The sequence below is a fragment of the Passer domesticus genome, chromosome 3 (assembly GCF_036417665.1).
Source record: "Passer domesticus isolate bPasDom1 chromosome 3, bPasDom1.hap1, whole genome shotgun sequence".
NCBI classification, from domain to species: Eukaryota; Metazoa; Chordata; class Aves; order Passeriformes; family Passeridae; genus Passer; species Passer domesticus.
In genome coordinates, this window is record NC_087476.1 from 25,351,693 (window position 1) to 25,372,183 (window position 20,491).

The following is a 20,491-nucleotide window of genomic DNA, read 5'->3' on the forward strand; positions in this document are numbered from 1 at the left end:
AGGAAATTCTCATTAGAGTCGACGCTGGTTCGAGTGCTAGTGCTGTTGCTAAACAGCGAATCACTGCTGTGATAGCTGTAACTACTGCTATTCATCTTTACATCCAGATCTTCTGACTGTTTGCATTTGCTGAAAAATGAAGATAAAACCACTGCAAAATGTACAGCTTCTAGGGATGAAATTCCACTACTGGCTTTTGAAACACCTCGACTCCTCCTTTATATAGGCTTCTGTAAGCACATTTAAAACCCAGCAATTAAGATTCTGCCAGCTCTTCAAAGGATTTTACCTGGGGCTATGTACGCTACCTTGCTTTTGGCTTCCCTACCTTGCATTAAAGCTTTGCAAGTACAGACTAGGCAGCAACAATGGGGCGTCTCTAGGAAACAGACACACCAAATATTTTATTTAAGTGTCACTAAATAACTATAAACCAAGTAAGAACTAAAAGAACTCTTTGTGGTGTCTCTCAGACTCTTCAATGGAAAGTTTCAAAAAGGAGTAAAGGGAGAAATCCACACTTGACAGTGCAGTAAAAATAATCTCCAGGCTGGGCCGACTCCTTTCCCTTCAAACAGAACTGCACAATAAAACTGGGGGAGTATCAGGGCTAATCAACTCATTATAATATACTCTGAGACACCTATACACCATCCAGCCTACTGTCATCCCCGCACTGTCCAAGCATGCATCTTCACTAACTGCCCTGTCCCACTACACTGTCCTCCTTAAAATTTCCCTTCATCTTCTGCCACATTCACAGCCAGTTGCTTATAGCTGTTTTGACCAGAAAATAAGTAAGAAAAATCTGATCACTGCTTTCAAATTTACTTTTTAACTCAAATTTTGGGCTTGGGTGATTTTTTCAGTATTTCAGTGCCTGCTTTTAGGATTCCTGAACAACCACACCCATCACATAAGGTGACTGTTTACGCAGCAGAGCTTGGCAAAGGCACAGACACACCCCTGCAGCAATGCCAAACTCTGCTAGTTTTGCAAACTAGAGCTCAGTTTGGCACTCTCCTCATTGACACCATATAAATTTTGATCCCATATACCAATCTGGCCACACATTGTTTATGTTGATACTTTGAGATGCATTTGACAGACTTGCAAGCAAACTTTTATTACTCACCAGGTTTCAGTACTAGCTGAAGTCACATTTTTGCCACAATCAAATGTCACCCCAGCAGCTGTATCAGCACCTCATAATGATGAGATGCACTGGTAACCAGTGCAACAAACACAAATTATGTTCTTGTGTCCACATCAATCAATACTTTTGACTTGGTGACTAAGCCAGAAGCACTTAATGACATTTTCTCTCTCATTTTACAGTAAACATCACATGTAGTGACTATCACCATATGACTGGTCACTAAGTGTGTTTACCCTTCTTGAAATATGGGAAGGAAGTTAGGTTCATGTTTGTTTATCTGTGCTCAGACCATATAAAAAATAGAAATAAACTAATGTCATTTACACACATTCTCAACAAAGATAATCCAGCTTTCTGCAAGTATGAACAGAATTTCTACTGGTGAAGCCAGACACTTTGCTTTCAGCAGGTTGGGACAGATTAACCTACAAGACCTAGCAGGCTGTATTTCTGTTGCTGCTTTCCAGTGTTCTGCTCTGCATAAGAGGGAAAACTCAGTGTGGACAACTTTGTATTCCTCTGTAGGAACTTGTTCCACAGTCAGGTGCTGTGAATCAACACCTCCTACTGAATCTGCCATTTCAGTCATGCTCTTGCTCTTGCAAGCATGACACATGTTTAATCAGTTCTGACTGTCTTTGTCCTCTGACTGAAATCTCTCTTGCTGAGAACTTCCTATACAATGGTCTGGATTCTTCACAGAATTCTTCTAGTTTCAGGTACCTAAACCAGAGAGATAGGTCACCCTGTTGTCACCAGAAAGTCAGTGAGAGATTCTCTAGGAACTGATTCAGATCTTTGATGTCTCCTTTGGATTCATAAAGTCAAGCAGAATGAATCCAGATCCAGGTGTCTGTATCTACCCACAGGTAGAAGCCTCAAAAATCAATTAACTTTAAGAGGGTTTTTAAATTAATGAATGGATAGCACCTGTGTTTCCCACAGAACTTAAAAAGACATACCATGAAAAAATGTTCTCAGACTACATCAAGATTTTAATCATGTTTAATATGTCATCAGTGATGTAAAAACTGTCCCACAGCCTGCTGTCATGAAAGGCTACTATGCCTTTCTACATCTAAACACTTGGTGTGTTCTCAAGTACCAACTTCTTAAACCTATATAATGCTTTGCACCAAGAAAAATACACATTTCATGTAAAGGATGAGGATGGTCCTTATATGAAATCAAGATGGAATGAGACAGTGAAGTGGTATAAACCCAGCTTTGACTAAGTGCACAAAGTGGTTATACATGTGTGTAAGTGCTTTGATGATCTGGGGCACAGATGCTGTTCATCACAACCTTCTGAGCCCACCAAAGTTGTTTATGTCTGGACCTGCCCCTAGGCAGGTAGAGAATTTCAGACCTTGAACAAAGACAGAAATGTTTGGTCTAGAAAAATAATATGGACATTATCATAGAAGAAGATATTTACAAATTTCAATATGGGTTAAAACAACAGAAAATATATTAACAAAGCCTGTCAAATATTCACTAGCATACCTCTCCACTTCAGGCCGAAGGGTCTTCTCTCTTTCCAGCATGGCAATAATCAGCTTTCCCCATTCTTTTTCTATATCATTTGGATGGTAGCCTTGAGAAAGTTTGATGCGTCCAAACTCTATCCAGACCTTAAAAAGTCATATGTACTTGTTATATTACACCACAGAAAAGAAACTTCTATACATTTCAATGATGTTAAAACTTACCTCTAGCAGTTTATATAGGTGTTTGATTTTTGATTTATCTGTCTCCTTCGGTGGAATTTCTGTTTCTTTAAACTGTAAATATTGATTATAAAGTGCCTACAGAAACATGAAAAATAACATCAAGTTTTATTTACAGTGAATATAACCTTAGTCTTCAAACCTTCTTCTAATATTCTTCACAAGCTTACCTTTATACTGCTCAACTAGAGGTCTACAAAAAACAATCAGTGACAAGGTAAAGATTTGCTTTTGATTGTTCATATGCTAGCAACATATTGATTATACTTTGAAAAGATTAAGGAGTAGTACTGTTCTGCAGTTGACTTGATTGTATAAATCAACAAGCACGTCATTTGTTCAAGTATGCTTTGAGTCAGTAAGATAAAGTGTAATTCCAACAAGCAGTCTAAGCCACCACACCTCACCTTCAATTCCACAGGATTATTGGGAAATGTTCTGTCAGACATTATCGTGACATGGTGTCTGATCCACTGCATGAGGTAGTTCACCATATTCTGATATTCAACCCATTTGACTTCAACATCCTGCCAAAGCAAAACCCAGATAACAGAAGAGGTGAAAATCAAGAACTCATTTCTGCTTTAGCTTTGAAGACTTCACATATATAGAAACTAGATTTTGAAATCCTACAATTCTGAGACAATATTTATTTGCTCTTTCAAGATCAGTTAAAGTTTTCAAATATATTATTTCCGTCTTCAGCTTTGATCCCAAATAATTCTACTGAAAACAAAATGTTTTCTAGATTAATAAATTCCAAGCTGGTAAGAATCACAAAGGCATAATTTATACATTCACAACTGAAAAGTAAGAATTTTGACTCAATCTTTCTCCAAATCAGGCACATTGTTTTCAGTTAAGCTTTTTGCACAAATATTTTCATGTCCATGACATGAAATAGCTAAGACTCTAAAATCTCAGCCTAGAAAAACTACGTCAAAGGAAAGTGTGACAACAGTCCTATGGAAGATCTAACCAACATTCTGGATCTGAAATTCATAATTTTATTAATGTTGCTACACACTACACAAGTATTGTTTTTGTACTTACATTTGCACTGATGCCTTCACCACCTTCTGGTACTTTGGGAAATGCATCATAAAGTGATGACACATAAGTTATTACTGACTTCTCATCAGGTGAGGAAACATCGACATCTAAAAGAGCAAGATGGAACAGTGCTTTATCACATAGTTGTAACAATGCCCACAGCTACAACCTGCAGGCAGATTGGATTTTATTTTTGTGTTGAGGGTTTTGCGACAAAACCATCTGTAGATCTATTACCTTCAGGATCCAGAAGTCTGGCAACACCAAGTTTTTCTGCTACAAAAAAAGCATGCTCTAAATTTGCGAGGTTGCTTTGAACAGCAACGGTATTCATGTCTATCAGGTCCGGCCTGTCAAATAAAAACAGCAACACTTGATTACCACTCTTTACCAGTTTTAAATTACTGCTGTACTGGTAAATTAAACCATGAGCATGGATGGACACAGCAACAGAGTTTTCATTATAAAAGGATTTCACTAAAATCAGGTGAACAAGCTGAGACCACTGCTAACTGAGAAACACAAGCAGCAAAAATTGACAACATTCTGTTCTTCATGTACAAGCTGGTTGCCAGCCATCCCTTGTATATACACCTCTATTTTCTTATGCATATTTTTTCATGTGCATTGACACTGTATTTCAACACCTTGTCCTTTCCACTGCCCTTGAGATTAAATTCACTTTTCTCTTTTACAGGAGGGAGTTACTTTCTACTGCTTTCGCAAGTTTTCAGTCATTCTGCATCAAATTCTTCAGCATGTGTCAGAAGCCACACAGTAACAAAGTTTAGGCACAAAAATATCACGTCAGTATTTTCTGATGAGCTTTAAAGAGGTCTTCTTCAAACACATTTAAGCACTGCTTTCAGATGTACATTGGTGCCAATTCTCTTATAAGTAACTCTTAGTCCCATGTACTTAAACCTCCACACCTTCATCCTGCTAAACTCCATTTCCAGCCACAATATGGAATATGCTTGCTTTAATGGAATAATTGCCTTAAGCCAATCTTGCTTATAAATATTTTTAAGGCCCATAATTATTATTTTGTATCAATCCTCTACCAGCATTATTACTTTAATGTCTTAAATTAACATAAAACTTCAAAACTAATATTGTCCTTGATGTTTGCTATGTAGGAGCTTAGTTTTAGATCTTGTGATTCTCAGTGTGTTGCTCCTTGCCTCTTTCAGCACTTGGAATTCTCACAGCTGTCCATCAAAAGGAAATAAGGGATTTTCAAACATGCTGAGCAAAAGCACATCTCACTGAGGTCAACTAGAGCCACAAGAGTCTGAAACTTCTGCTACTGAAATCCTACACTACTGAAAATCAGACTCACCACAAAAAAAAACCCTAAAACAAAACACCAAAAGAAAAAAAAATTGGCATACAACTTTCAGCAAAAAAATTCAGTTCTTAAATTTTCTCATTTTTGCTTCTAGAAAAACTATTTTCTTAGTTTTACCGAGTAGAAGTTTTAAATAATTGAAAGAGATAGAAATAAATCTGTTAAATGCAATTGTTCAAGATTAATGCTAACATTTCATTTGGCAGCACCCTAAATTCCCTTGATAACAAAATGGTATTAACTTTGGGAAACTCAGTACAGTCTTGCCTTTGAACTAACTACAAGGGCACTGTAAATAAAAATCTATTTCTTTTCAGCCATTTAGAATCACTGTGTTCCTTGTGCTCTTTGGAGGGCAAGTCTACAAGACAGATAATAACACTGCACCCATTATGCCTTGAAAGAACATTTAATAATAACAAAATGTAAGCGGTGCAATATAATCCTCCTGAGGCAGTGGGACTTTCCACTTTCAATATGCTTAGCGGGAGCATGATCAAGCTCACGCTGCTCTTCTCTGAATTTCAGTGCAATGAAAACAATGCAATGAAACCAATATCAGCTGTTGCTCTCAGCAGCACAGAAAATCCGTGAAAAATAAAAGACAATACCAGAAAAGAAAACTGAGCACCCCAATCTCCTGTTTCAGCCACAATAATGGAGATGGTATGACTAATAAAGATTGCTTTAGCAGCAGTTCTGACAAGAGAATCAGGTTTTTGTAAGCGTAACACTGTTGCTTAGGTTATTTTTTCTCCTTCCTTCTTTACATTTGTTTCACATTTGATAAAAATGTCCCAAGAATAATCACTTGCGCTGCCTGATTGCCAACTCTCACAACATGAAAGGACATGTTGTAAAAGCCTTGACTATTCCCAGAAAACGAGCTGCAAGCTGCAGAGACACTAACACAATAATCTCCTTAGAATAAGCTTAGAATAAGCTTTCATTCAGTTGAAGAGGTAATGTGGTTCTCACTGCAACACAGGTAATGAAATCAATAAAACAACTGCTCTTGCATAATAAATCATTTTACATCAGTGCTGCAGCTTCACCACCCAGCTGAAGAAGAGCCGACTCTGTGAGATGCCTCCCCACCTTTTAAACATATTGTCCCATCCCTGCAACTCCTACCAGCACTGGATTATTTACAGTTTCCCTTTAAGAACAAGGGAAAATTGCAATGAATACTGCCATTTCCAGTTAATTATACTTAGTACATAGTATACTGAACTAGATTAACTGATCTATATTTATCGAAAGTCTGGTCTACAAGAAAATAGTACAGAACATGGCATTCATGCCTGTCTTGATAGTGCACCTCTTTGGTTCTTTAAAGCAAAGAGAACGCTCCACACCTGAGAACAAGTCCACTGATGGCTTATGAAAGGGAAAACACAAGCATTATCACCTGAATGCAAAAGCACCTGGCAGCAGGCACAGCCAGATCATGCTGCCTAGGGCTTGGGGCCTCCCCCTCTGCACATGACCCATTTCTCCTCACAAGTAGTTGAGGGATGTATTGCAAATCCACATGGAAAGGAGTTTACCTCCCAGAGCTCAGCAAAGAACTTTTTCATCCTGAGAAAAGTGCATCCAAAAAACATGGCTCAGGAAATTACTGAATGCCATACTGTTCCTTTTGTTTAATAGTGGAGATTTTTGTTAGTGGATACCTGTCCACTAACTCGAAATAATTGTTGAACTTGCAGTTGTGATGAGTATCCTCTAATATATTAATTGTCATCGTTGTAGCAAACACTAGATTTAAAAGCATTGTCCATCATGGCAAACATTTCCATTTTTTTAAGGCTATAGAGCAAAAATATGAGTTTTGTAGAAGTTATTTGTAATTTATTATAAATATATTTCATATCAATTTGCATAGCATTATTAAGTAGTTTTATGCATAATCAAGAACAAATTAAACTAAATGCCCTTTAAGTAATATACAATGACTCTACCTTCTGTCATAATATTGTGAGTCATCTTATGGCAGATTTTTCAGCAGCCTGGGGCCTTGCCATGAAAACACACATAAACATCCCAAACACCAGTCGAGTTGGAACATTCCATGCAAAGAAGATGCTTCTGCTGTAGCCACACCTAAGTCAAGGGTTTGGCTCCCACACTGAGAGTCATTAATCATTTAATTTATTAAAAAACTGCTGCTGCCATTTGAGATCGCAGTGTAGGTGTTAGAAATTAGATACAATTTGTATCAGAAGTTATGGGAAAAAAAGTGCAAATAATACAGCATGAATTAGGAAGCTGACAAGATCATGATAAATTCAAGAAAACAATACCTAGTACCACAAAGAGAGGGAAGAGAACAATATCTGAATAACAGCTGATACTTCTGGTCTGCAAAGACTGCTTGAAATCAGAGTTGTGGATAATAAATAACATTAGGTACATGTCAATTTTCTCATTGCCAGAACTTAATACCTAGAAAAACAGTTTAAGATCCAAATTAACAGCTATAATGTTTGACCATTAAAATAAAATATTATTTTTAAGGGGATTTGATACTTCAAAACAGAAAAATATTAACTGAACTTTATTTTCCCAGTCAATGATGAAGAAGTCACATCCTTCTCCTCTTTTCTGGGATGACACTTGCTCAAGTTACAACAATATTGATCTTTACTGAAACATACATATCAGAGTAATATTCCACATGAAAATTCTTGTAATGCATTCAGAAGGCTGAGAAGCCTGAAGTTATTTACATGAACCATCTAAACTGTTTAATCTCCACAATTCTTTCTCAGTCAAAACTCTGCATGCTGTCTGAGTAATAACCTGATATTAAAGGATATTTCATTTTTGGCTTATATTTAGTTGAAACACTAACATAGGGACTTTCAAGCAGAACTCTCAAAAAAACATGACTGAAGATGCAGAGTGAAGTGTACCATGTCACTACAGTCCAATTAGCTTTTCCACTACTGTAATTAGAAAATGCTTACAGAAGTTAAACTTTTTTTTTCATTGTTCACAGAAAAATTAAAAGGATGGGTGCCAGAAAGACTCATGCCTTTATTAAGGATGGAAGGATTACTAGAACAAATGAAAGATCATGCCAGAATATACAGTCATAGAAAAAAAATTTAATAACAAACAAACAAAAAATCATCAATTCTAGAGATTTTGGTTAATAACAGAAATATGGCAAAGAAAAGAATAAAAAAATAATTAATTTTCATGCAAAACTGAAACTTTAGCTCTATCTCTTCAAATATGCATCTCCTCTTACTTTCCCAGGAACTCTACAAATGAGACGATGAAGCAAAATATATTATTTAACCTATATAATTAGGCCTACCATTTGCCTATCGCTTAACAGAATTTCAAAAATACCAACATGTTTACACCAGTTTACGTGTAGAGTCACTGTTTTGGAACTTACTAAAGAATTTGTCCCCACGTCAGGTACAAATCTAAGCCCTGCTCAAAACAGCTTGGCACAGAACCTGCTTCAGAAAGACTGAGGCAATAACACAATGGGAATGATGGCAGGACTTCAACTACCCCATACTGTTCTTTGTGCTTTTCTTGATTCCCCACGTTTGCAGTGCTCACACACTGTCGTGACCAGGAGGTTTAATCACAGTGTCAGAGGTAGTTAATACATATGCCTACCACGTTTTTCCTGTTTTTTTTCAGGGATAGTCTGATTACTTAGAGAAGAGGAAAGTTTCTGCTCAAGAATGGCGAGGAGGTTGACTTTGTGGCATTAGAGAGGTACAGGCCTCTTCCATCATCACAATCAAGGACCACCATATGGACATACAGCACAAAGTTCTGTAGCAGGTTCCTTGGTATCAAAAACGCCATGCTAAGGAAAGGACATAAAATGTCAACTCTGAATCAAAATTATCTTCCATTACACTCCAGACTTCCTCCTCATTCAGAAGCTCTAAATTCACATATGATGTGGTGATCAAAAAGCTACCCCAATGCATCAAACCACTGGGTGAAGCTGAGCTGTGATGTCACTGAAGTTAGGCAACAGCCCAGAATTCAGAGAAAATCAAAGACTTCAATTAGAAGACTGCCACTATAGGAAAGCTTTATCCTTACAACTGTGATAAACAAAAAAGCATGCTGCTGCATGCAGCTCTGCATATTGTTTGTTCAAGTATGTGGCAAAATCTTTTCTAAATCTCCACAGGTCCCCAGCCTCAATTACATACTCCGTTAATATGATCATTGTGCCTTTTATCCTTTTTGGTTTTGTCCCCTTCTATTGGTATGACAGGAATGCTTGCACTACATGATTTTATGTATCTCTATAGATTTCACTCAATGCCTCTATAAAGATGAACAAAAACACCCTTTTATTTCCTTGAGAGCTGAAAAATTCTCATGTGATCTGAACTCTTCAGCTTTCATTTGCTTATTTCTTCATAGTTTTTAATCTAGATTTTCAGGTATGATGAATAAAACTGAAAAAAAACAATTGCAATGGATAGTATAACAAGGGCACACTATTTACAGATGCATGTCTGTTCTTCAGACATCCCAACATATTATATCAAAACTTCCCACAGAAAAAGAATTAATATTTTAACTACACATAAAATAAGGAAAGCAAAAGCTGTCATGTGCCCTAACAATATACAGAGCTAACTCAGGTAATTCCTTCTATTTTGCATACCCTTGACTTGACAAGCGCTGAATTTAATAAACTTACTGAAGCTGCCTGTCCTACCTTTGTTAGCACTGCAAAACTTTACCTGAAACTTGCCATACCAATTAATTTAGGTAAATACACAATTGTGGCATTGCAATGTCAAAGATCTTTTAGTTAAATGTGGAGTTCATCTTTAGCCATGCAAAACAAACCCTAATTGCAACTTGGCAGTAAGTTTGCAATGCAGGTTTCAAACTCAGTACAAGCATGAATGAAACTAGAAAGGATCTGTTAGTCCTTTCGTTAGCTTTAAAATCAGTTTTTACACTCTCTTAGTACCAAGAGCTGTTTCCATCATTACAAAACCAGTAATGGTACAGAAACTTCAGCAATTTTTGGCTATGATAAAATTTAAATGGGAATAAGGCTTGTAACTCATAACCTCAACCCACACCATACAATCCACAAAAATAATCATAAATAATGTACTTTTCCTTGAACTGTGAATACCAAAAGGACAATGAAGAAACCCAACTAAAGTGTTTTTTCTGTTCTGCATCCTGAGAATACATCCTCCAGACCACAATAGTGGCTGCTTGACAGAATGGCTTCCCAGTGGGATTAGTACAGTTATCAATAAGGAAGAATAGTGAGGTACTGTAAAGACTTCAAACAATTTCCCAAAGGCTCCTTGTCCTGTCTTGGAGGCAACCATTTCTCCATGTGCCACAAATTTGCCAAAGGCATTCCCTTAAGGCCAAGACATTTCCCTATGTGATTTATCACTGGCAAATATGCCCCCACTGCTCAGACACCACATCCTTTTGGATTAAGACTTCTGACACCCTTAGGTGTCCTGGTCTTTGCTGATCCAAGAGTACAAAACACATGAAACCTGAATTAAAAAAAACTGGTCTTTCAACACAGAGCATTACTTTACGTTTTATTCCCATTAAAATGACAAAAGAAAAGCTTTGATTTCCTCACAGATTGTTTTTGTTTTGTTTTTTCCTGAGTTACTGCAAAAACAAAACTGTTATTCAGCTGCTACTTAGCAGTAGGATCCAGCACAACATACACAGAGATCATTTTAAGTTCAGATCTGAAATGAATCAACCCAACTGACTGGAAGTCATCCATCTAATATCCACTAAGGCTAACCACCACAACACAAGATACTAAAATTGCAGGCACGCTTCTGGTACTATTTTAATACAGCCTTTACCAAGAGCCATCACCGAATTCTTCTGAGTGCATCTGATTAAGCTCCAGGTTAGGTAACTTGCTACTTGTAAATCCATTAGAAATATACTCAGGCAAGTAATATTAAAAGCATGTCAATATTTTTAAGCACCCTAAATGCAGGTTTTTTTCCCAAATTGTCAATTCTCAACACCAAATTCATTTATTCTACACAACAAAATCTGTTGAAAATAGTAAGAACCACACAATGAGGTGTGTGGAAAAGGGGGTGCAACACAACCAAAGTCACATTTTCTTTGTGTTAAAGCTGGGTTACAAAAAAGTACAAGTCACAAAACAGCAAGCCAAAACCAGCAGACCCAACTAATCTCTTTATTTAAAATTTATCCCCTAGCATTTTAAGGCTTGACACTGTGTAATATTTAGTTTCTTTCTCATTCATTCCCCAAGGGTGTTCAACATGTTTCTGCAAATTGAGGCATTATTATGCCTCCCCTTAAGGAATGTATTCAAGTCAGTACCTGAGCATTGCAACATGTTTTAACATCAGAGGGATGCCACATGCACCGCTGGCCAGGAGCTTAAGTGTTCAATCAACTATATATACAGAGCAAATCATCCTGGGTAAGTCTGAAACAGCTTGTTCCAAACCAGAGCAGTTATTTAGTAGGCTTGCTCCATGCTATACCACACTCAGAAAAACATCCACTTTGTAATTCTGAAAGCATACAGAGTTATGATAGCAACATTTCAAAACCAAAGCACTGTGACCCTGGAAAATTTGCCTCACTTTATCTAACATTTATGGACCTGTTACATTGCTGCTTCCTCTGGGAACACACTGCAGCTTCTATTCCTCTTCCTCCCACATGAAGCACTCCGTGTACCTACTCTCCATGTTGCATTCACTGTTAGCCTCTGTCCCTCTTTTGTCTGGTAACAGTAGCCATCTCCTCACTCACTCTCTACACTGAATGAAGCTTAAAACTACAGGTTTTGTGGGTTTAAGGTCTCATTAAGGCCTTGCACAACGTTTAGCAGTAACAAAGGCTCCTCTGTATCAGATCCCTGTATTTCTTTAACAGAAATTCTTTAATACAGTAAAAACATTTTTATTGAGCTCAAATGTACCCCTTTTAACTCTATCACCACCCCTGTTTGTAGCATTTCTATTCCTTGCTAGGTGGTGCCAAAGGCTATAGAAACTGTCTGCATGTGGCCTTGGCAAGCCTTGGAACAGCATTACATGAAATAACCTCACTTGTTTTCTTGCCTTAAACCTTTCACGTGTATACTACAGTCCTGCTCGCTTGTCGCACTGCTGCCTGCCCTGAACACATTTTATCCCTTTTCTCTCCTAACCAGACTTTCACATTTTCTGTGGTTGCTGACATTCACCTGGAAGTCCAGACACAGCTGGACATGTCTGAATGTACAGAAGGCAGACCAAGGGCCATGGCTTTAGTCACCAGCCCTTCCCATAGTGTGGCTGTGGCCCATTGTGAGCACACTCTGCCAGGCAGTGCACGAGCCCAGCTCCAGGGACAGCACTGACCAGGACAGCTCCAAAGGAGCTGCACCCTGGCTGGGGGCAGAGGGAGAGCTCAGCCATGCAGACCTAGCCCTGCTGTACCACTGACCCTCAGGGCTGGACCCACTTCATTTACTAAAACAGACCTAACACCTGAGACTAGAACTTAAAAAATATGTCTTTATCTGGGAACTGAGCTTGCAGGGCTTCCTGAACAGATGCTATTTTTCACTATACAGGCACCACTCAATCTACTCATTAAATGCTATTATCTAGTTACACAAGAACACAATGCTTTTGCTGGAATTCCTTTTGTAAATGCTAAATCAAAATTAACTCTCTACTATAAAAGCTGTGAGAATACAAAAATAAAATGTATAATGGAGTGCACACATTTTAACAAAAAAAACATACGCGTGATATTAATCTGATCCTATCCTCTATACTTCATCTTTTTTCTCTAGAAAAGATGAGTTAGTCTGTGACCATGTGTGTTTTCTGAATATCAACATTCATTTTCCTTAATGGAGCACCTACAGGTGCCAGATAACTGTAAATGTTACAGCTATTATTTTACTATTTCTTAAATTCCACTTCAGACACATTTTCACTGAAATTTCCTGTAGTCCTTATGTATCAAAGATTCAGGGCAGTCTGAGACCAAAACAATAGGTTTCCTACTTTGGTATAACTTTTAATCTGAATTTATTGTAAAATAAATGTATGTGCCAAGTGCAATGTAGATCTACAATTTAGATTACTAGCTCTCATCTGGCATATGACTCCTACTGAAATAAGAGCAACTTCCACTCTGTATAAAAAAGAAAAAAACTGTTTCTATGTATACAGGATATAACTGGGATCCAGTTCTAAAAAACCAAACAAAAAAAAAAAAAATTCAAGCATACTAGAAATACCTAAGGTGATAATGCTGCAGAATGAAGATTCCAGGGTGTAGGTGGTAGTATCTCCAGAATCTGAGCATTACACCCTGATTAAAGTTTGCCTCCAACTTCAAAGTCTGGCTTACAGGTTTTTGCTACGTACTATATGATGGCACAAAAGAAACATCACATAATTTTGAAACTGCCTGAAGTCAGATTTCTTCCAACACAACATATTGAATAAAATAGCATACATGTTCAATGAAAAATTAAGCTATAAAAGGCAAGTGATATAACAGATGAGACATACACCATATTCCTGAATCTCCTGGGTGTATCTGTAGCTTTCACCTGACCACATATCTGAAGAAAAATGTGGAGGTTAAAAAACCAGTGAGATAGCTTATATGTTTAAATACAAATATAAATCTGGTTAATGTCCAGTATTAAAACACACTTTTTAATGTTATAATTTGATTCGGTCTTTCTGTGTAAGGAGAAGTATTCCCACAGAACAGAGCAGGTTTAGATTTGATATTAGGAAGAAATTCCTTTCTGTGAGGGTGATGAGGCACTGGAACACAGCCCAGAGCTGTGGATGCCCCATCCCTGGCAGTGTTCAAGGCCAGGTTGGATGGGGCTTTGAGCAGCCTGGTCTAATGGGAGGTGTCCCTGTTCATGGCAGGGAGGTTGGAACCAGGTGATCTTTAAGGTCCCTTCCAACCCAATCCATTCTGTGATTCTATGATTAAACCAAACTCCAGGACCTGCAATGGAGCCCCCCCAAGGCAGTTCTTGAGGTCAGTATGAAGCCCCGTTCCCAAGGATTTAATCATGGGATGTAACATTTAACAGGATGTAAACAGAAACTTTCTATACTCTTCAAAACTTCAGCCAAGTAATCTTCAATCTTACCCTGTAAACACAGACCACTGCAAATTGCTGAAAATACAAGGAATCTTCTCACATAGAAAAAATTACTTTTTTCTAAATTTGGTGGTGGGAAAAAAATCAAGTGGTATATGGATCCAAGTACCTCAAATAAATAAATTTTTCCCTCTCATTTCTATTATTCATAAAAATTACTTTCCTTGATTTAAAGAGCACTACAAAATCACTGGCAAGTCATTCATATTCTTAATAGAAGTAAGAGAGAAAGTAACTGAACGCCCTTATGAGAAGCTCTGACAACCTAACCCTCATTGCTCAAGAGGACAAAAAACAAATATCCTGCATTTGCTCAGGAGAGAGGGTGAATTACTCCAGTGTATGAGCTCCAGCACCTGTACACTGCCCACATCCCTGCTGGACACTGCCAGCATGGCTGTGGGTGCAGGAAGGACAGGGACACAGGCAAGAACCTGGGTCACCCATTGGGCCACCAAGATGCTGCAGTGGGTATGACAGTGATGACAGGGAAATCCCAGCCTTATGGAGCATCTCCCATGCTTCTGGGGGGGAGCAGGGAGACGTGGCATATCCATGCACTATTCCTGCAGTTCTGCACCACAAATCTCAGCTTGATTGTACCAAAAGGTGCTAAAATCCTCCGTCAAGACAGAAAAACAAAAGAAACAATTCTAACCTGCCATTAAGAGAGGGCAGGCTGCCAGTTCTGCTGAAGGGAGAGGCTCCCTGCCTGCTGGCACCTGAGTCACAGCCCAGCTCCTCGCCCAGCCCTTCACAGCTTCAGCAATTTCCTGAAGTCTTGAAGCTGGTATGGACTTGCAATTTAAAAAAAAATCACATATGCCTGGAGAGGAGGTAATTATGACCTGCCACTCCTATCCCGTCACCTGGAACTGGACAGTGACACCTCCCTGTCTCATGGACCATTGACTGTAGGGATCATGTTGGACTCACATGGCTTGTGATCTCAATGGTGCATCCAGAGGAGGCCTCTCAGCCTTGGTGCCAGGGCTGTGGGCCAGGGCTCTCCTCTGGGAGCTGCTGGTGCTCTGGCCTCTGGCCCACAGCTGAGCTATGGCCCCTGCAGTGGTGCAGCCAACCTGCAGGCAACACTGGTGGCAGGTCCAGCCCCAGCACAGCCCGAGGGAGCTGCCCTGGTGCCCCCCGGCTGCCCTGCTCCTGACTGGGCAGTGGAATGGGCCCTGACTGCCAGACCCTGCCCTGATGGACTCTAGGGAGCTCCTGCTGCTGTGCCTGGCATGCCATGTGCCCTCCATCCAACACCCAGCTTACTGTGGCTCAGCACAACTGCAGTTCTAGATACAAGCCGGCATATTTGAGCCTTCTGGGTTTTACTGTCAGAGCCCTTAAAATAAGGTCTGGGCTCAATTAAAGCCCTTACAAGGCTGGAGCCATGTCCCACCTGAAGAGCCCTGTCCCCCATTTGCAGAGTTGATTCTCCTCCCAGCCCAGGGTGCCTCTGTTCAGAGAATTATCTCCTGTGAGCACAGCACACCTGGTGCAGGGGGCTGCTGCAGCATGACTGACAGCTGTGCCCCCATGGCGGTACTCCACAGTGGCAGCACCACGTCCCACCCCACCCTGGTGGAGCACACCAGCTGGCAGCACCCACAGGATGCTCAGAGCAGCTCCTGACACCACCTGTGAGCCACAAACTGGGAGCTACTAAAACAGACAAACAGAGCAAATGGAGAATCACTGCCAGAACCATGCAGATCTTTTAGTGTTTAACCTACTTATTGCTCAGAAGACAAATGAAGCATTAAAAGTGGTCTCTGGAGTAAAACAATATAGTTAAAAATAACAGATGACTGTTTGGGAAGATCATTCCTCTCTTGTGAGCAATAGCTGGAAATTATTATCTCTGTTTTAACGGTACAAAACAAAAAAGGAAAGAAACACAAACTCATTTAAATCAGTGGAAGAATCTCATCTCATTTCATTTGAAATGGAATCCAACAACCTATAACTTCTCACAGCAAAAACACATTAGATAAGGTTGGTAAACATTCCTGGGAAGGATAAAATCCTTAGGTGAAGTTATGTTTACAGAAAGAAGTTAAGCTCAATGGAAACTGGCACAGAAGCACACAAAATGGGGACTCTGCTTCCCAGTCACTGAATCACTTGCTTTGTATAACACACTGGAGTCAAAGGTGCTTGTTCTTCCCTGCTGAAACACTGTGAATGAAACTCACGGAGTAACGCCAGAAACACTGATCCAAACAAAGCAATTCAGTCATATCCCAAGATATTAACATTTGCACAGCTGTAGGACAGGATTCAAGTTTTTCATTATTTATTAACTGGTCTGTACCATAATTACCAGTTGGTAGAGCAGTTAGGGCTACACTGCTCTGTGCAAGAGATATATGGTTCTCAAGAAGCTCTGGGAAATATTTTCCATTACTTCATCTCATTAAGTTCTTTCCTTTTTTTTCTCTGTCCAATCCCTCTGTATCTTTCATATTGTTTATTTTTTCAAATACTTGCCTATGCTATGTTCATTCCTCTGGTTGTTCTGTCCCAAGTAAAACAGCCTTGTTGTCTGCCAGCTATTTCCTTTTGTCTTGCCAATGTTACTAAAAGAGACTTTCTTGCTGGCATGCACCTCCTCCCTAACCAGCTACCCAGAACAGAAGCATGTCAGAAAACAACCTCATTGACTGAGATGCAGCTTCGTTTTACCACAAAATTATGCACTGCCACAGCCAGCTTCTCAGGGACTTTGAGCACTGTGCATGATGTTTGCAGCCTTTATATACAGCCTGTGAAGAAAAGGCTGCACCTGTCTCCCATTTTACTTTAGTGTCCTAATCCCCATAAGGATCACATGTATGATGTGTCTACCTAGACCTCCTTCTGTGGTGGGCAAAGTGGTCCCACAAGAGGAAATCCAAAATCAAAAGAATCTACTCCTGTAGAGACTCTGTTCACTGGATGTGCACGAAAAAACACCAAATTTTCCTTTACTGGGGACACGCCTTCAAATTATACCAATGAAATCATGTACCCTTAAACTTCCTTATTATACATTCCAGGGCATAGAGTACAAACTATACACGCTATGATAAACCCAGAAAGCCTCGTGCAGTGAAGGACAAGTTAGTACACACTGATTAACCCAGCAGGCAGAATACACTCCCACGTGGTCCTCTAAGATGCAAACCTTAGTCAATTCAGGAACCAAAAAAAAATACACAGTAAAGAAGGCACATCGCCAACCAAGATAGAACAGAGATTTAATCAATGATTAAATTTCTGACAAGCTTGATGCCAAAGTCAGCTTTGTCAAGAGAGACCTATTCTCACTTAGAATCCAGAATCAGAAATCCTCTCCTGTCAGTAGACACTTTCAGCTGTATTTCAGGTTAATAATCATAGCCACCAGTAACTCTACAATGTCTGCTTAACTTTATAAGAATATGGTCACAAAAGCACAACTCCTTTCTCAGACTGAGAACATTCAAGCCAGCTGGTCACATTTTCCTTGAGAATACTGTTTTACAGGAAATGCATCTCAGAGTAGGTCTGGGCTCCACACATAAACACTGAGGAAGCTCTATACTCCAGGGCCATCCAAGGGTAAAAGTCACACAAGGAAGAAGGCAGGGATCTTAGACATATCACCCAGTCATACAGTAGTTGATGGCTTTCACCAGCAGTGCAGTTTTGGACTTTGGTGATCAGTTCTGCCTCCACCCCACCTACACTTAAACATCAGTATGATGAAAAAGGACTGTGGAGAAGACTGAATTCTGGAAACATACTTCCTAGCAGCTTGAACATGCCCCATGGAAGATGTACAGGATTCCTGGAAATAATTCTCTGAGGAAGGAGGGACATGCAAAGGCATCCTCTGGCTGCAAGAATCAGGACATCACCAAGGAAGAGTCAGTGTCATCTCCACAGCTGCAGTTCTATTACAGCATAAGCCATAGAGTCCTCTCTCTCTGTATATTAAAATGCTGTAATTAACATTTTCCAAGGAAGCAAACAGAGTACTTGCCTGTATTTATGAATGATGGCATTAAATAACCTTCCATCGCGCCAGCAGGTAGTGAAATTTTCACAACGTATTCCAGCGTAACCCTCTGTCGTTTGCTGTGACCACAGGAGCAGTCTCTCTTTAGCAGACATGTCCTCTGACTCCCCAGTAACATGGATATCAGATATCTAAAACACAGTTAATGTAAAAATTACAGTTATATCTAATCCATAAGAATGTTTAAAATATTGCAGAAAAATCACTCTGCATTGCTGGAGAATTTATTGTCTGGTATCTGCATACAGGAATACAATTATTAGTCAGGTACTGTATTAATATTATTTCATGTCTTATCCTTATGCACTCTTAGCATCTTCAATATAAAATACAAAATTCAATTTTCTTCAGTTAGCCAGTTCTCAGTCTCTTAATTTCTGGGTACAATACAATACTATTGCATAATGCAAAACACTTAACTATTTATTTATGCTGATAATACAATCTATTTTTATGTATGACACCTTTTTGTATAAATGCAATATAAGTATATATAAAATGCAATATGTTTTATATGCATATAGTCATAATTATACAATAACCATATTTATATTATTCATAATTTATTTAGCTATGAAATTCCTCTCTTAAAACAGGTTGATTTATAGTACATGTTCTGGAATTCAGTAACAAAACAGTCATTCTGAGTGAAAACTAATAACAACAGTTTTAAGACAAGATTTTGAAACATATTTTAGGAATGACTAAAAGATCGAAGTATTATAAATAGAAATTATGTCTGATCAAGAAGGTTCAGTTTTGTATTATCTAAGGATTATCAACTCCTTATCAGGGAAAGCAGGAAAATATTGGGAATTTTACATTCAAATTCTACTTTATAGTACATTAGATCATCCTCTAATGAAGTTCAATCAGTTTCCTTGGAAAACTACCACAGTATAAATATGAACCAGACTTCTCCCTAATTTGCACATGTATTCTTTGTACCTCATGTTACAGAAATCGTACTCAATGTAAAGTCAAACTCTAAAAAGGAAGAAAAATAAGATGTGCCTTGACAAAGAAAGTGTGATAGCATGTTTTCATTTTTCTAAGTGACTGCCTTTTACAACTTATCCTAACAAGAGACAATATAAGGTGTTATGAACTACATAGGAAGTCATATACCACAAGGCACTGTATAAGAACCTGAATATGTAGCTCAGCCATTACAAAAAGCAGGCAGAGCAGCTTGGGCAGAGGCAAGAGGGCTTGAGGCAAAGCCACAGCTTGTGGGTAGATAACAGGCATCTCTGTGAGCCCCCCTGGAGGTGGGAAATGTGTGCTCCCCACGAGCACACACCCAGCACTGCAGAGACACAGGTGTGCTCTGGCTGCAGAGCCAGCCTGAGGCCACAGCTCAGGGAAGGTTTGCCCACAAGCAGCTCTGGGTGCTTGAGTTTGCTGCAGAAGAGCTGTAAATTGAGCTGTGCCAATTCCAGCAATCCTGTTCTAGCATAAACCAGGCAGCTACATCATGAGGTCAGATGGGATGGTCATAACAACTTCTCCCAGCTTCAGAATCTCTACACACAGAGATATCTTCTGTCTGGGCTCTGACAGGGGAATTCCAACAGGCTAGGCTGGAAATTATGGGATTTTCTCACATTAGAGCCACAAAATCACAGTGCCAAGAATATATATAGCTTGTCTACTGATGTTGCTATGTCATAGCCTAAGACAAGGTGGAGGGAAGCACTGGGAAGCAGGGAACTAGAGGAAGACCCTTAGAGATGTCAGGGCAATGGGGCTCACTGCAATTTCTGCTTTTCCACCTCTCATACTTTCAGAGAATGAGCATTTACACCTATACAGTAAATTATAAATAAATTAATGTAGGGAAAAAAATTTACATCACTTTCTATTCAAGTAACCACAAAATCACAAATTGTGAATGCAGCCTTCAGATACCTATCACGGGCAATTGTATAGGCTTGATCTATGTAAGGGAAAAATACAAACACCA

General features: G+C 39.1%; 1 protein-coding gene across 10 annotated transcripts in view; it reads right to left on the reverse strand.

Annotated features, from left to right (window-relative positions):
* Positions 1-20,491, reverse strand: part of LOC135296195 (dystonin-like) — a 288,180-nt gene that overhangs the window by 140,928 nt on the left and 126,761 nt on the right. For all 10 annotated transcript variants that reach the window (XM_064412231.1, XM_064412229.1, XM_064412227.1 and 7 more), the window contains 6 exons: positions 18,490-18,656; positions 4,180-4,292; positions 3,943-4,049; positions 3,297-3,416; positions 2,872-2,967; positions 2,666-2,793 (listed from right to left, as the gene is read on the reverse strand). In XM_064412231.1, coding sequence (XP_064268301.1) covers positions 2,666-2,793; positions 2,872-2,967; positions 3,297-3,416; positions 3,943-4,049; positions 4,180-4,292; positions 18,490-18,656 — 731 coding nt within the window. The remainder of the gene's footprint in view (positions 1-2,665; positions 2,794-2,871; positions 2,968-3,296; positions 3,417-3,942; positions 4,050-4,179; positions 4,293-18,489; positions 18,657-20,491) is intronic.